Source organism: Podarcis gaigeae (assembly GCF_964106915.1).
Source record: "Podarcis gaigeae genome assembly, chromosome: 6".
In the NCBI taxonomy this organism is placed as follows: domain Eukaryota; kingdom Metazoa; phylum Chordata; class Lepidosauria; order Squamata; family Lacertidae; genus Podarcis; species Podarcis gaigeae.
This window is the reverse complement of record NC_139682.1, coordinates 81,654,796-81,668,363: the sequence shown is the minus strand read 5'-3', so window position 1 is coordinate 81,668,363 and position 13,568 is coordinate 81,654,796. Positions and strand designations below refer to the sequence as shown.

Here is a 13,568-nt window from a genome sequence, read left to right as displayed (position 1 = left end):
GTTTCCCTTTTCCAGTATGTGTGCAGTCGATAAAGTACTACTGTTTTTTAATCAAGACTTGCAAAACTATATTCATAAGGCTTAAAAATGTGATAAAACTGATAGTTTCAAGAGCAGCAGCCTCCACAGTGCAGCAAATACTAATTTGTGTGTGTTTTTTAAATGCTTCATGTTCCACCAGGTGGAGTTGAAGAGATGTGAATGAAACAGTTACATCTCTTACCAGCAAGTACTAATATTGAGATTAGATTTGGTTTTAAAGGGAAGTAATCTGCCAAGTGTTAGTCTGGGCCCTGAGGCATTTTCAAATGACATCTCTAATATCATTCTAATACAGGGGCAAAGTGTTAAACAGGTCAGATTAGATCCAGCCATTGTAAAATTTGCTTTACATTGATAACTCAGGGTTTCGTCCTTGTTGCTAGCTGCCTTGTGAGCTTTCCAGAGGAAAGGCAAAGTAGCACAGGAGCCAAATCCAGGGGACTGTGGGTGCTCAGGCACCCACAATAATATAAAGTCAATGGAAAAAACCGGCAGGGAAAGAAGTAGTTCGGATCCATTCTCCTGTGCCAGAAAAGTGAGGCATCCTTTTCTGAGGGGTACGGCTCAGTCGCAGAGACAGAGTCTCTCTGCCTCTGCCTCCGAGTCCGAGTCCCTCTCTGCAGAAAGTGTGCCTCACTGGCTGTGTAAAATCACATGCAGTATGTGCAGGTGTGTGAAAGTGACATCGCATATCCATGTGTGGCAGCGGGCACATGCAAACCTGAGGGCAAGGTGGCGCTCCTGCAGAATATAACATTTTTAAATTAAGAAAATCAAATCTACCCTATCATTGCCATAATATTTTCAGGAGAACAGGAAGATTTTAATCTCAGTGTCTCCTAATGAACACCTTTTTGTATGGAGTAGTGGCTAAGGCACACATTCTTTCGCCAGCAGTTTCTGCTGGCATAATGCATGTTGCATGTTATTTTCACCAATTCATTTCCTGCATACTTTCCCTAAAAGATGCATTTTTGTATTCACTGTTTGATTGGAGAACCTCCTCACAAAATTGTATGAGTTTTGAAGGACAACTGTGTTTTGGTTCTTGTGTTGTTTTGTGAAATGAGAATTGGATATATTTGGCTTTAAATGCAGAGTGAGTTGAATTTATCCCTTACAAGGTTAATAGATGGCTAAAAGGGCTTGCCCAAAAGTTTTCAACACTTGCAAGAAGGTCTCTTTCTTCTTTGGGCTCATTGCCAGGGCTATACCAAAGGCTGGGCCAGTGCTTCGACCACTGTTGCCAGAATTGCAACATAAAACTGACCCACCTTCTGCAAACATGCCTTGCTGGGTTAAAGAGTTCATGTTCCCCATTCCAGTAATTCTTCCTCTTCTCATGACACAGAGCCATGAACCACTGGTGAAACCAAAAGTGACTTTTGCAAGGTCAGTCATTAGAAAAATTAGAAGAAGGTGAGCAACAAGCACTGCTATGAAGAACTTGCTGGTCTATCTTCTTCCATTTCTTCTGCGGACATGCTGTACTTCCCCAAATGGTGAGTGATGGTGGAAAAGGGCAACCTTTTGCCAAGGTAAATGGTCACTGCAGTATTAATAAGAGAAACATTTGCATTCAGCAGGTGCGGAAAGATGTAAGTTAATTCAGCACTGTTTTATGTATAAAGCTGCGGGTTTTTTGGTCCATTTGTGTTGGCACTTCTCCAAGGATTACCAGAGACATTTCACTAACACTGTAATAAGGTTTTGATATTAACTAATTAATGACAGAATATTTCCCCTTCACCCTTACATGCACATAAATGTTAGAGTGTCTTTGCTCAGCTAATTGAAGAAGCAACGTTGTGTTGAAGTGACTGAAGAAGCAATTGATAGTAGCAGTGGAAGAGGAAGCTCTCTCAGGTGGGGGGGGGGATTCAACTCTGTATCTGTGAAAATCAAGATGACCCAGGGCTATATAGATATATTTATAATTTTGTATCATTAATATGTTTTATTTTCTTTTTGTATTTAGTTGTGCTTATGCCATATTGTTTTCTTTTATATTGGTTTAGTCGGGATTTTATGCTAAGTTAGGTTGGAAACCTTTAATAAAATTGATTTTAAAAATAAAATAAAAGATAGTGGTAGATTCTTTGAGGATTAGGATAGTGATGGAATCAACAATGCTTAATGTAGCAATAATCTCCATACCTTTGTAATTACACATAACCCTTTAGGTGCTTTTTTTGCTTAACTGGCTAAAGAAGCTGATATATTACTACATGGATCATTCCAGTTATGACCATCCTTTTCTGTATTTGATACCTTGTAATTCCATTCACAAAATGACTGATAGAAATTAATGAATTACCATCCAAAAAATGTTAGGAAAAAGAATTTACTAAATTTAAAATATATCTTTGGAAAGTGTTGGTAATGTTGGCTTGTATTTGATTTACGAAATTTACTACAATTATTATTATTATTATTATTATTATTATTATTACTACTACTACTACTACTACTACTACTACTATTATTAAGTTGGTTTTGATGGTACATATGATTGCAGTGTGCGAAGAACCGCCTGACATTGATTTTGGGGAAATAAGAAGTGGTGAGAAGGCCGTTTACGTTGAAAGTGACAGAGTGCAATACAACTGCAACCCTGGATTTGCATTGGAAGGCTCCGAGTGGATAACATGCAGTGGACAAAAGTGGACACCACCACCAAAATGCTTGGGTAAGAGGCCATCTCCTCTTTGAATACTACAACCTTCAAATTAGACTGTGGATTGTCCAACAGGACCTTTGATAGCTTCTCTCCATGCAAAGCTGTGTTTTCAGGCTGGAAACATGAATGCAGAGTGTGAGAATCTCATCTCCAGGAGACAAATGTGGTCTTTTCAGCCTCTCTAACCGAGCCTCGAAGGGACGCGGGAGGCGCTGTGGGTAAAACCTCAGTGCCTAGGACTTGCCAATCGGCGGTTTGAATCCCCGTGGCGGGGTGCGCTCCCGTTGTTCGGTCCCAGGGCCTGCCAACCTAGCAGTTCGAAAGCAACCTGGGTGCAAGTAGATAAATAGGGACCGCTTACTAGCGGGAAGGTAAACGGCGTTTCCATGTGCTGCGCTGGCTCGCCAGATGTAGCTTGTCACGCTGGCCATGTGACCCACAAGTGTCCTTGGACAGCGCTGGCCCCCGGCCTCTTAAGTGAGATGGGCGCACAACCCTAGAGTTGGACACAACTGGCCCATACGGGCAGGGGTACCTTTACCTTTACTTTAACCGAGCCTCGGTATTCTCCCTAGATAATAGTCCCTCAGAAGCTGTGCCCCTCACCAGCCTGTTTTGCACCCTCCTTGAATGTTTTTGCTTTCCTGGATGAGGCTCCACATGCCACGGTTGCTGCCAGCCCGAGATGGAAAAAGAGGAACATGCCTCTTTCCCCAGCTTGGGACGGCAGCAGCCATGGCTGTCCTCTCCTTTGCTCATCAAGATATGGCAACCCTCCCTGAAGGCAATGACAAATGTGAGCCAATCCTTAGCGTACAAAGAGGGCAAACGGAATAGGGCACATGAAGAAATGAGCACCAGTGATTATCCCTGACTTGTGTCCCCATCGCCACCTTTTTGTCTTTCAGCACCTTGTATTGTCACAAAACAACAACTAGAGGCCAAAAACCTGCTTCTGCCTGGGAACCGAGTACGGACACAACTGATTCAACATAATCATATGTTGCAGTTCCACTGCAGGGACGGGCATGTCCTCACGGTGCCTATGGACAGGAAGTGTCTTGATGGGCACATGGATTTGCCCCCGTGTATCTCTGGTAAAGACATTGTTCATCTTGAAAAATTGCTCAGCAGATACTCAAATATCCGAAGGGTTTGTAGGCACACACTTTCCATTTTGACTGGTTCCACAGGTTCCAAGGCTGCCCTCCTCATTTGTTCACATGGACTCTAATCCTCTTAAAAGATTTTTCACCACCCCACCCCCTCCACAGAATTGATTGTATCCTGCTCTAAGCACATGGAGACAAGGCTGGTTGTTTTCTGTCCACTGCACTGTGGTTTGATTGGGCCAGTACTGTTGCATCAGAAATAGACCTGTGTGTGCTGGGCATCCAGTTAGTGTGAACGTATGGACCAGAGGCATGTCAATAATGTTCATAGCTGTCAACTTACAGATTTGAAAATAAGGGACCAGCAGCCTTGAAAATAAGGGATCAGCAGCCAAAATAAGGGATCAACAATTACTTTGATAAAATACATATTTTGTTGCATGCAAATGGCTTTAGATACCTATTAGGTCCATAAATTACCATATAGCATATATTCAACACAAAAACAGCAACAATGTGTTGTTGACAAAGCACAGCTAGACATAGAAAGGGCCCCCATTACCGTCAGTAGCTTATTTAAGGGACATCATCAATAAGGGACAGCAGCGGGACATGGCGCTGGGATAAGGGACTGTCCCGCCAAATAAGGGACGCTTGACAGCTATGATAATGTTTTGTTGTTATTATTTGTACCCCTTCCATATGACTAGGCTGTCCCAGAAACTCTGGCGATGAGGATCAGTGTATCCAGTGCTGTTTTTCTAGATAAAGAGGTGCTGGAACTCATCATGAATACCTCACTTTTTCTCTCATAAAGGCAATGGAACCCACCTGAGAGATGCTGGAACACAGTTCTGGCCAGAAAAAAAGCTCTGAGTTGTCATGCTTAACACATGCTGTTAAATGTAGTTCATAACGTTTAAAGTTGTGTTAATTGTGTTATTGTTTCTTGTGAATTACTTTGGAATCCTGGTTTGGGCCAAAAAAATTAGCCTTGATAAACCGTTTCCCAACATGCATGACCTACAGAATAGATTAATTTCCCCAACCACTTGGTGCTACATTTTCTGCCATGTCCCATGAAACATACTGGAAAAGAACTAGCATGCTTCAGATTCTGAGCAAATCACATAATTGCAGTTATGAGATTAATGTCTTGGTAGTTCAGTCCACCAGTTCTTTAGTGCAGTCAAAGCCCCAACAGACCTTGGTAGTTACGGGCCACGTTATTGCACATGAGCCATAAGTGACTTCCCCCCTGCTATAAATATTCCAGGGTAGTGCGAGTATTTCCTGTTCTTCACTCTTGGCCCTTGGTTGCTGAACTAAGTCATCATTCTCATTGCTTTATTGTTTACCAGAAAGAGGGAAAAACTGTAGCCGCCCACCTGCTATTGAGAATGGAGACATTATTACCTTATCAAAGAAGCAGTACAAGGCTGGCTCTTCAGTTCAGTTCAAATGCCAAAAATATTATGCTCTGGAAGGAGATAACAGAACTTTTTGTGATAATGGGACCTGGACAAAAGCACCTGTTTGCTTAGGTAAGAACAAAGGTAGTGCTTATATTATTTGCATGAGTGAGTTTAGAATATCATTTAAGGAAATTCATTGCTGTCATTTGTTTGTATTGTCTGACTTCTGGTTTCATTAATATTACAGACAGCTGTTCTCTATGACGTTTGAATCATATGGGGCAAATTCATGGTAAAGGATGTGAGATAAAGCATGGGAGATACCTAATTCATATCTTTTTTTTGAGTGCACTGCTTTCAAGCAAGCCAGGGCCAACTGTAGTTAGGAGAAAAAAATCATTTCTGGCTGTGTAAACCAGTGACTGCAGAAAGCCTCTGTGGGAGCCTCTAAATCGAAGGATTGGAGGGTGGGAAAGTTTTGCCCTATGAGGAAGAAGGAAAGGGTTATGTGAGGTGATGGTTATTCCATTTTAAAGGGGGTACCTCTCCTTTCCCTGACATTCCACCAGACCATGTGGGATGTAGGGCCTGCAAGATTTCTCAGGAAGATCGTCCTTCCTCTTCTTCTTTTTAAAATATTTTTCTTCAAGTTTACAATTTGCGTGTCGTGGTCCCCAAGCCACCCCCCAAATAATTTACAACGCACACTTAATATTTGTTTAAGGTTTTTGGCATAATTTTGGCCACAACTTTATTTAAATACAAAACCGTGAGTGGTTGTTTAGGCATTGGTTAAGACTATCTGTCCCCCCGCCTGGCACCACCGAAAGACAGTGCGGGGGAAAGCAAGTCGGGGAGAAATGGAGCTGAGTCACAGACCCTCAATTCTCATCCGCATGCTCCCCGAAGGCTTGCCGGCCCTAGTCCCATTCCAGGGATTGGACGAAAAGATGGCAAGCCCCAGGATTCCTTTAACGGAATTCCCTTTCCGCAGCAACCATGGAGGGGCAGGCCCAGCCTATCCTAACCCCTCCTCCACCAATTTATAACCAATGCCAACCGCAACCTTACAAGTGTGATGATTTGCTGTGCAGTAGGCAAAAACCAAATGGCCCAGCCAATCAGCCAGATGGACAAAATTCCTACCAGGCCCCTGCCCCAACGGCAGACGACCCCATGACAGGCATAGCAAGGTCAATGCAACAACCCCTTACTCAAGGGCGGGTGGGCGGGTGATCCGTTGCACGCAGCAAAGAGAAAGCTCCAGGCTGCGTGCAGAGTATTTAAACATTTTACCCCTCCCACCAAAATTGCAACATAACTTTTACCCCAGTAACCCAGTGAACCAATCACTGCCCCAGGCCATCTTTAGAGACCCTGCCTGGTAACAGAGGGGTGGCTCAGCAGACCCCACCGCAACACGTGCTCTCCATGAAGGAGAACACGCTTTACATTTACAACCCCATATCTAATCCCTGGACTTCCCTCCACCCTCCATGGGTCCCACTGTCAATCTTTTTTCAACTGCATCTTATATTATTCTCAGTTTTTTTCTTAAAATGCCATGTTTTACCACAGTACTTGTTACATTACAAGTTTTGTTACAATCCTGCTAACGTTTTTAGTTCTTTACAGTGTTCTCCAAGGTAATTTATAACTTTGCCCCATTCCTTATTATTCTTGGTTTCTAATCTTCCCGGTCATATTTGCCATTTCAGCGTAGTCCATCATCTTTATCAACCATTCTTCTCTGGACGGGGTTTTATCTTCTTTCCATCTCCTGGCCAAAAGTAGCCGCACTGCTGTTGTCATGTGCATAAAAAGTCATTTCTGCTTCATTGGTATTTCTGTACCTAAAATTCCTAATAGGAAAGCGTCTGTTTTTTCATCTTTCCTCTTCAACCATGGCAGCTGATGACTTTCCATGGGCTTGCCAGCCTGTAGGATGGCAGGTATATATATTGGGTGCCTTCATGAACAGAATTTATTTTCTTTCTCCTCACAGAACCCTGTGCAATCTCTTTGGCTGAAATGGAAAATCGGAAGATAGAAATTAAAAGGAGGTTGGATGGAGACATATCTGAAAACATCTATGTACCACGTGGTGGTTCTGTTGAGTTCACCTGTAAAATGGGCTACATGGTTACAACAAATCTTTCGCAATCTGTTTCTGTAATCCAGTGCAATGGAGATTCAATTGTGTATCCTGAATGCAAAGGTAACTCAAGTTAGAAATGGAAGGACAATGAGAGGTTGTTGTTCCTGTTTAAGTTTTAAATTATTGATAATCTTTCTTATCCATCATTTTATTGCTTTTTCTTTTTTTTTTTTTTTTTGTAAGCTGCTTTGAGATTTCTTGGTTTTTAACAAATAATAAATGAATTCTCATACCAATGTACTGAATAATATCTAACCAGGGAAAGAATTTGTTGCTTGATCTGTTGCTGACCAAATGTCCTTCTTGCATTCCTTCATAGAAATTGTCTGCTCCCCACCACAAGTAGAAAATGGCAACTTTCAGCCTAATCAGATTCAGTATGAATATCAAGACACAATCGAAACACAGTGTGAGTCTGGGTATCAGCTTCAGAGCCGCCAAGCCACTTCCACGTGTACAGAGACGGGGTGGTCTCCTCCTCCGGTATGTATGCGTAAGTAGCTTTCTCTTTGCAGTTTCAAAACATGAGCAGATAGCATTCAATGCATCCGAAAATATTAGAGTTCCCTGCACCATAAGCCTGAGTGCTTGTCTGGGGACCACCTGCATCTGCTGCCACAGTCATCTATTTCTGTTTTCATACACAGACCAAAGGAGGAAACCCAGATAATATTTAGACACCGATACCCTTGAGCCAAATGTGCAACCTCCATTAAACCAGCCAGCCAAGGAAACTAGCAAGTGGAACATCCTGATTTATTTATGTTTGGCTTAACCTTTTTCTCATCTTCTCCAAAGCAAAGAACTGTGACTATATTCGGATTGAGAATGGACAACTATCTGATACCTATGAACGCTGGAAAGACTACTATTTTCCAAAAAGGGTGGGAGAAACAGTTGACTATCGTTGCCATGATGGTTTTCTACCAATAAATAAACAAACATGGGGTAGAAGTTCATGCACCAAACTCGGCTGGAATCCAGAACCAAAATGCTTCAGTAAGTTCACATTTCCCTTGCATTCTCAACTTTGATCAGAAATGGAAACGACCATATGCAAACACAAAATATGCCTATTCCGAAAGATGTGGAAGGAAAATGTGTAACATGGTTAGACAGTGAGTAATCAGAATGGAAAACTTTAAAATTTAATATGAAAATGTCTTCATATGGCACCAAAAATATAATAAGCTGAGTACCAGGTTGACCCATTTGGTAGTGGTGATTTTGTTCCATAAGTGGGGGGGGGGGGGCTGATGGAAAAGATTTCTGTGTGATCACCACCCCCTGATATCAGTGGAAGATCTTGGCATTTGGGCAGGTGGCTATGGACGTAGGGGTGGGTTGGATCATATTAATGTCTCGTTCCTGTCACCTCAGAACAAGCACATTGTTAATTCCTTCTTTCAAATGCCTGCAAATTTTTAAAAGACAAAATCCTAAAAATACATATATTCTCTAAGTATAAAAAGAAGAGTTATAATGGTATTTCAATTGTGTCTATCAATGATGTAACATATCTACTTTTTTGCTTTTAGAAAAATGTGATATTCCTAGACAGCTTGCACATGGTACATTCAATGCCCATACTTGGCGGAAGTACATAGAAGGTGAAGAATTTTCATTTTCTTGTGAGAATGGATATGATCCTGCTAATCAACAAGCTAAAGCCGTGTGCACCAAAAATGGCTGGTCACCTGCTCCACGCTGTGACATGAAAAGTAAGTGTGGCAATATGGAACAAGAGGAACTAGATGCTGCTCTGTCCTGCTATAAACAAAGTTATAGGAAAGCTAAAGGATGTGCAAGTATGCAAATTCCATTGTGATTTGCAAGGAGTGGCAGAGGAATAGAGCTCCTTGTAGCACCCACCATGTCCGTTCAACAGGACATCACAATCATTAACACTCTGTGTAAGCGCAACATGTGAAATGGAAAGAACTAAACTTGGGAACAACTGCAGCTCTTCAGAACCTCCTCCTCCTCCTGGCCCATCCCTGTTGCCAGCCCAAAGAAGGAAGATATGGAAAAGCATTGTTGGTTGACCTTTGTCCTGGGCCCGGCTCCGGAGTAAAATGCCAGTCGCTGTGGCCCTCCCTAACAGCACTGTCCTAGTCAATGGCAGCAGCAACCAAAATGATAAGCAAGAAGGAAAGTTATGCAGAACTGAGTTTAATTCTGAGTCAGCTCTAGGAACTGCCTTCCATGTCTCACCTCCCGGTCACCATCGTTAGTTACATACGCTCCAACATTCCAGGAGGGAAAAATTGGAACACCCACACACATGCCATCCTCCCTGCCCCATATCTGTGCTCCTCCACTCCCCCAGTCACTCAAACTTGGCACTCTCTACCTACCCCATCACTATACTTCTTGGTGCACCCACCACCCCAGTCTCGGTATTCCTTCACCCACCCTCTCCTGTCCTATCTTCTGCCTCCTCCTCCTCTGGTAACACAGACGTACTTCCTGAAGCCACCTTCTGCAAGTGCTGCGATGGAAGGAAGAAGGAGAACAGTGACACATGAGGGCAAGATAGGCTTTGCTTCTGGTTTTGGTTTTTTGGGGGTCCTGCACTCCGGTGTGAGCCGATTGACTCAAGCCACAGTGCGGGGGCCCCAAAAACGCCTGCCTTTTGGTCCCAGCCAAAAGCATGGGAGCAAAATAGGATGTGTGGGATTGGGATTGGAAGCCAGAAGGCGTCTATCATTCCAGGATATTCTGCTTAAAAGATACAGTTGGGCAGTATGCATTCATGGTCTCATGGTTTCCATCCCAAAGATTTACAGTGATGAAGGAGTGATGAAGTTTGCCGCTTCTTTGAAAGCTGAGCTGAGGAACAATGTCCACCGTAGCTTTCATCCTCCAAAACACTATTAGGTGTGCTGAGGCAGCAGTTTAAATGTCAGGGTGAAAGGGGAAGCTTGCAGAGAATGGTGGAGCTTGTGGCCGTTTTCTGCTCTTGGAGGAAGTAGCAGGAGGTCTAGGAGACCCGAAGATCAGAGGACATACATATTATATTTGGCTCCCACAGAATTAAGCAGGTACACATTGTAGATAGCTCTTGTCAAGTGTTGCAGTTAGTTTAAAACTATTTACTGGACAACTTGATCTATGTTGACTTTAGGTCACAAACTAAAGGATAAACTATGCGAGGGGAAGGGAGAATAGGTGCCAGCCAACCAATCCTCTCCCCACCCAACTGGCCTCCTTTGCCCCTAGCAATTCTTATATTTAGTATCTTTGTGCTGGGATAACCCTTGAAATCTGAGGCTGATTTGTAGAAGGAGAAGAAGAAGAAGAAGAAGAAGAAGAAGAAGAAGAAGAAGAAGAAGAAGAAGAAGATTCCTTCCAAGGACCTCTACTATTAGAAAAGAGCTTCAAATTGATGACCAGAAATGTGTATAGCATTGTCTGGAAATAAAAAGGGACAACAGGTAAATTAGCTAATTTCCCAACTATGTGTTGCCTCCATCATGGGCTGAGCAAATGTCAGCTACTTGGTGCCCACCTCCATTGCCTCAGAGGTTTTCAGTAGACTCTGCTGCCTGGTTAGCATAGGCCAAAAGACCTTAGCTGATAGGAAAAATGGAAAGGTAGGGAGGGTAATTGTTTTGATGGGCATAGGATGAATTTAAAGCAGACTGGGAAAAGGAAGTTGGATGGTTAGGCCTGGTTCAAATATGTTTACCCAAAAAGAAGTAGAATGATGTCCTTCTCAATGACACCAGAGTGCAAATACCATATTTTTCGCTCTATAGGATGCACTTTTCCCCCTCCAAAAATTAAGGGGAAATGTGTGTGCATCCTAATGGGTGAATGCAGGCTCCTTGGCGTCAGCAATAGCAAAGCGAAGCCTCCGAAGTGCAGAGGGAGTGCTCCCTCCGCGCTCTGGAGGCTACGCGTTGCTTTCACTGAAGCCGGGAGAGCAAGACTCTCCTGGCTTCAGCAGAGACAGAGAGCTGCACAGTGCCCATTCGGTGAAGCGGGAGGAGAAATGGAAAGGGCTCCGTTTCTCCTGCTGCTTCACTGAAGGGGAGCTGAGCAGAGAGGGGGAGAATTTTTTTTTTCCTGTTCTCCCCCTCCTATGGTCCGGTGCGTCCTATAGAGCGAAAAATACAGTAACTTACAAGGCAATCCTAAGCAGTCGTGGGGAGTTAACCTATGCATAATTTTGCCAGCATGTCCGGAAGCTTGTGCTGTGTTTGCATGTTTATTTTTCTCTTGCTGACCATTTTATAATTCTGTCCCTTACCTCTGAAAGAAATGGGAACCTCAAATTTGAGACTGGTATATTTAAGGCAGCAGATCCAGGGAACTATCAGGGGATTGAGGAGGCAGCTGGATCCAGTGGATTCAAGACTATTCTGTTGCCGATTAAGATGTATCTACACAAATCATAGTTAATACAAAACATAGTTAAAATGCAATACATGCTTAACACAAAAATCTATGCATGTTACCTTATATTTTCATTGTTTGTTTCATATTTAACAGAAACAGAACGAATGGAATGAAGCGGATGGCCGACATTTTTATCCAGCATTATGATCTTCAAAAGTCATCCATCACTTATCCTTAATGCTTAATGTTATCAAATCATACTGGCTCCCCCCCATATATATATATATATCAGAAAAGTTCATAGATCTAAAATTGGGAACTTACTTCATTGAAGCAACATCTGCAATTTTATCACTGGTAGGGATATCAAATGGTCTGATCCACTTTGATAAAATACAGTTTTAAATATGACAAGTTTAAAATAAACAAAGGGCAAATATACCCAAAGAAGCATTAGTGCAAAATATTTGCACACACATTTCTTGCTGTAGACGTTTGAACTACTAGCGAGGAGTGCAGCCTAAATAATGGACTTGTGCATAATTGCAACAAAGCTCTTTTTTAAACTACAGCGATTTTCTGTTCCTTAAAAAAAAAAAAAAACCTGCACCAGAAAAATGTTTTTTTAATCATTATATAATTAAAAATAACTTGCAAAAAAGTTTAATGTTTTGATTATATTAATAAAGATGTTGATACGATTTATATTGATATTTTGGATTTGTTCATACAATGTTCTGACTACGGGCATATTAACACCATCAAAATTCTTACCATCAATACCTGTGGTTTAATTTTTGTGGTTTTCAACAAAGCCATGTGTCATAATGTCTATCATCACTGATCAAATGTGGACAACTATCTGTCCTCTGGTCTGTCTTATTATTTCTTACTGATGTCTTTGGGGTGCCCTACTGCTGGAGTATACACAAATAAAAAGGGTCGTGCTTTGTTTTTATAGGTCACAGTAGAAACTCCTCTTCGCATCATTCCGGTGCTGTCTTGTATACATACGGCACTACAAAATGTGGGGGGTCAATTCTGACCATACAATCATCTCCTGCAACAATGTGGTGTTGAGAAAATTAACCTCTCCACTTGACTGTGGACAAGAATGACAGATTTGTCTGTGACTGGGAAATGAGAGATCTAATTCTTCCCTGTCTGTGGGTGTGAAAGGAGGGACTGAATCCTACCCTGCTTGCAACCATCTGGAGTTTTACTTCCAAATATGAAAACTGAAATTTCCAAACAGCAGTGGGGGCTAGATGACATTTCATTCATTCATTCATTCATTCATTCATTCATTGTCAGAAGGCCCAGTATACCCAGACACTGAGGTCCAGCGCTGAGGGCCTTCTGGTGGTTCCCTCACTGCGAGAAGCAAACCTCCCATCAGGTGTCAAAGAAATTAACAACTGTCTGACATTTAGAAGACATCTGAAGGCAGCCCTGTTAAGGGATGTTTTTAATGACTGATGTTTCAATGTATTTTTAATATTTTGTTGGAAGCCACCCAGAGTGGCTGGAAACCCAGCCAAATGGGCAGGGTATAAATACTAAATTATTATCATTATTATTGCATATTTAAGAAGGAAATTGGAGAAAAATAGAAAGGGGGGGAATTAAATTAAATTAAAGAAGGGGAGAGGAAGAAAGAGACCCATCAATGTTAAGCAAATATTGCTAACAATAACAGCAAACCTCCGTTAGTTCACATTGAGGATACAGTGACCATCTGTGCATGTATATGAAATTAAGTATGTAAGTTAAAATAAGCCCTCCAGATGTTCAAATGGAAATCCACATGAAACTGA

The 13,568-nt window shown here is 42.1% G+C and overlaps 1 protein-coding gene across 1 annotated transcript; it reads left to right on the top strand.

Annotated features, from left to right (window-relative positions):
* Positions 1–1,334: 1,334 nt before the first annotated feature.
* On the top strand, positions 1,335–12,456 carry LOC310847513 (complement factor H-like). The gene is made up of 9 exons (XM_083745362.1): positions 1,335–1,544; positions 2,561–2,731; positions 3,631–3,819; positions 5,196–5,378; positions 7,255–7,467; positions 7,727–7,900; positions 8,206–8,406; positions 8,946–9,128; positions 11,905–12,456. The coding sequence occupies exons 1-9, from the start codon at positions 1,481–1,483 to the stop codon at positions 11,922–11,924; spliced, it is 1,398 nt and encodes a 465-aa protein (XP_083601488.1). The 5' UTR covers positions 1,335–1,480; the 3' UTR covers positions 11,925–12,456.
* The last annotated feature ends 1,112 nt before the right edge of the window (positions 12,457–13,568 follow it).

What these genes read in the sequence shown, in the direction of transcription:
- LOC310847513 (XM_083745362.1), top strand. Translation starts at nt 1,481, where the DNA reads ATGAAGAACTTGCTGGTCTATCTTCTTCCATTTCTTCTGCGGACATGC. An exon ending in ACCACCACCAAAATGCTTGG is followed by an intron (nt 2,732 to 3,630) that starts GTAAGAGGCCAT and finishes TTTGTCTTTCAG; the next exon opens with CACCTTGTATTGTCACAAAA. An exon ending in TGTGTATCCTGAATGCAAAG is followed by an intron (nt 7,468 to 7,726) that starts GTAACTCAAGTT and finishes ATTCCTTCATAG; the next exon opens with AAATTGTCTGCTCCCCACCA.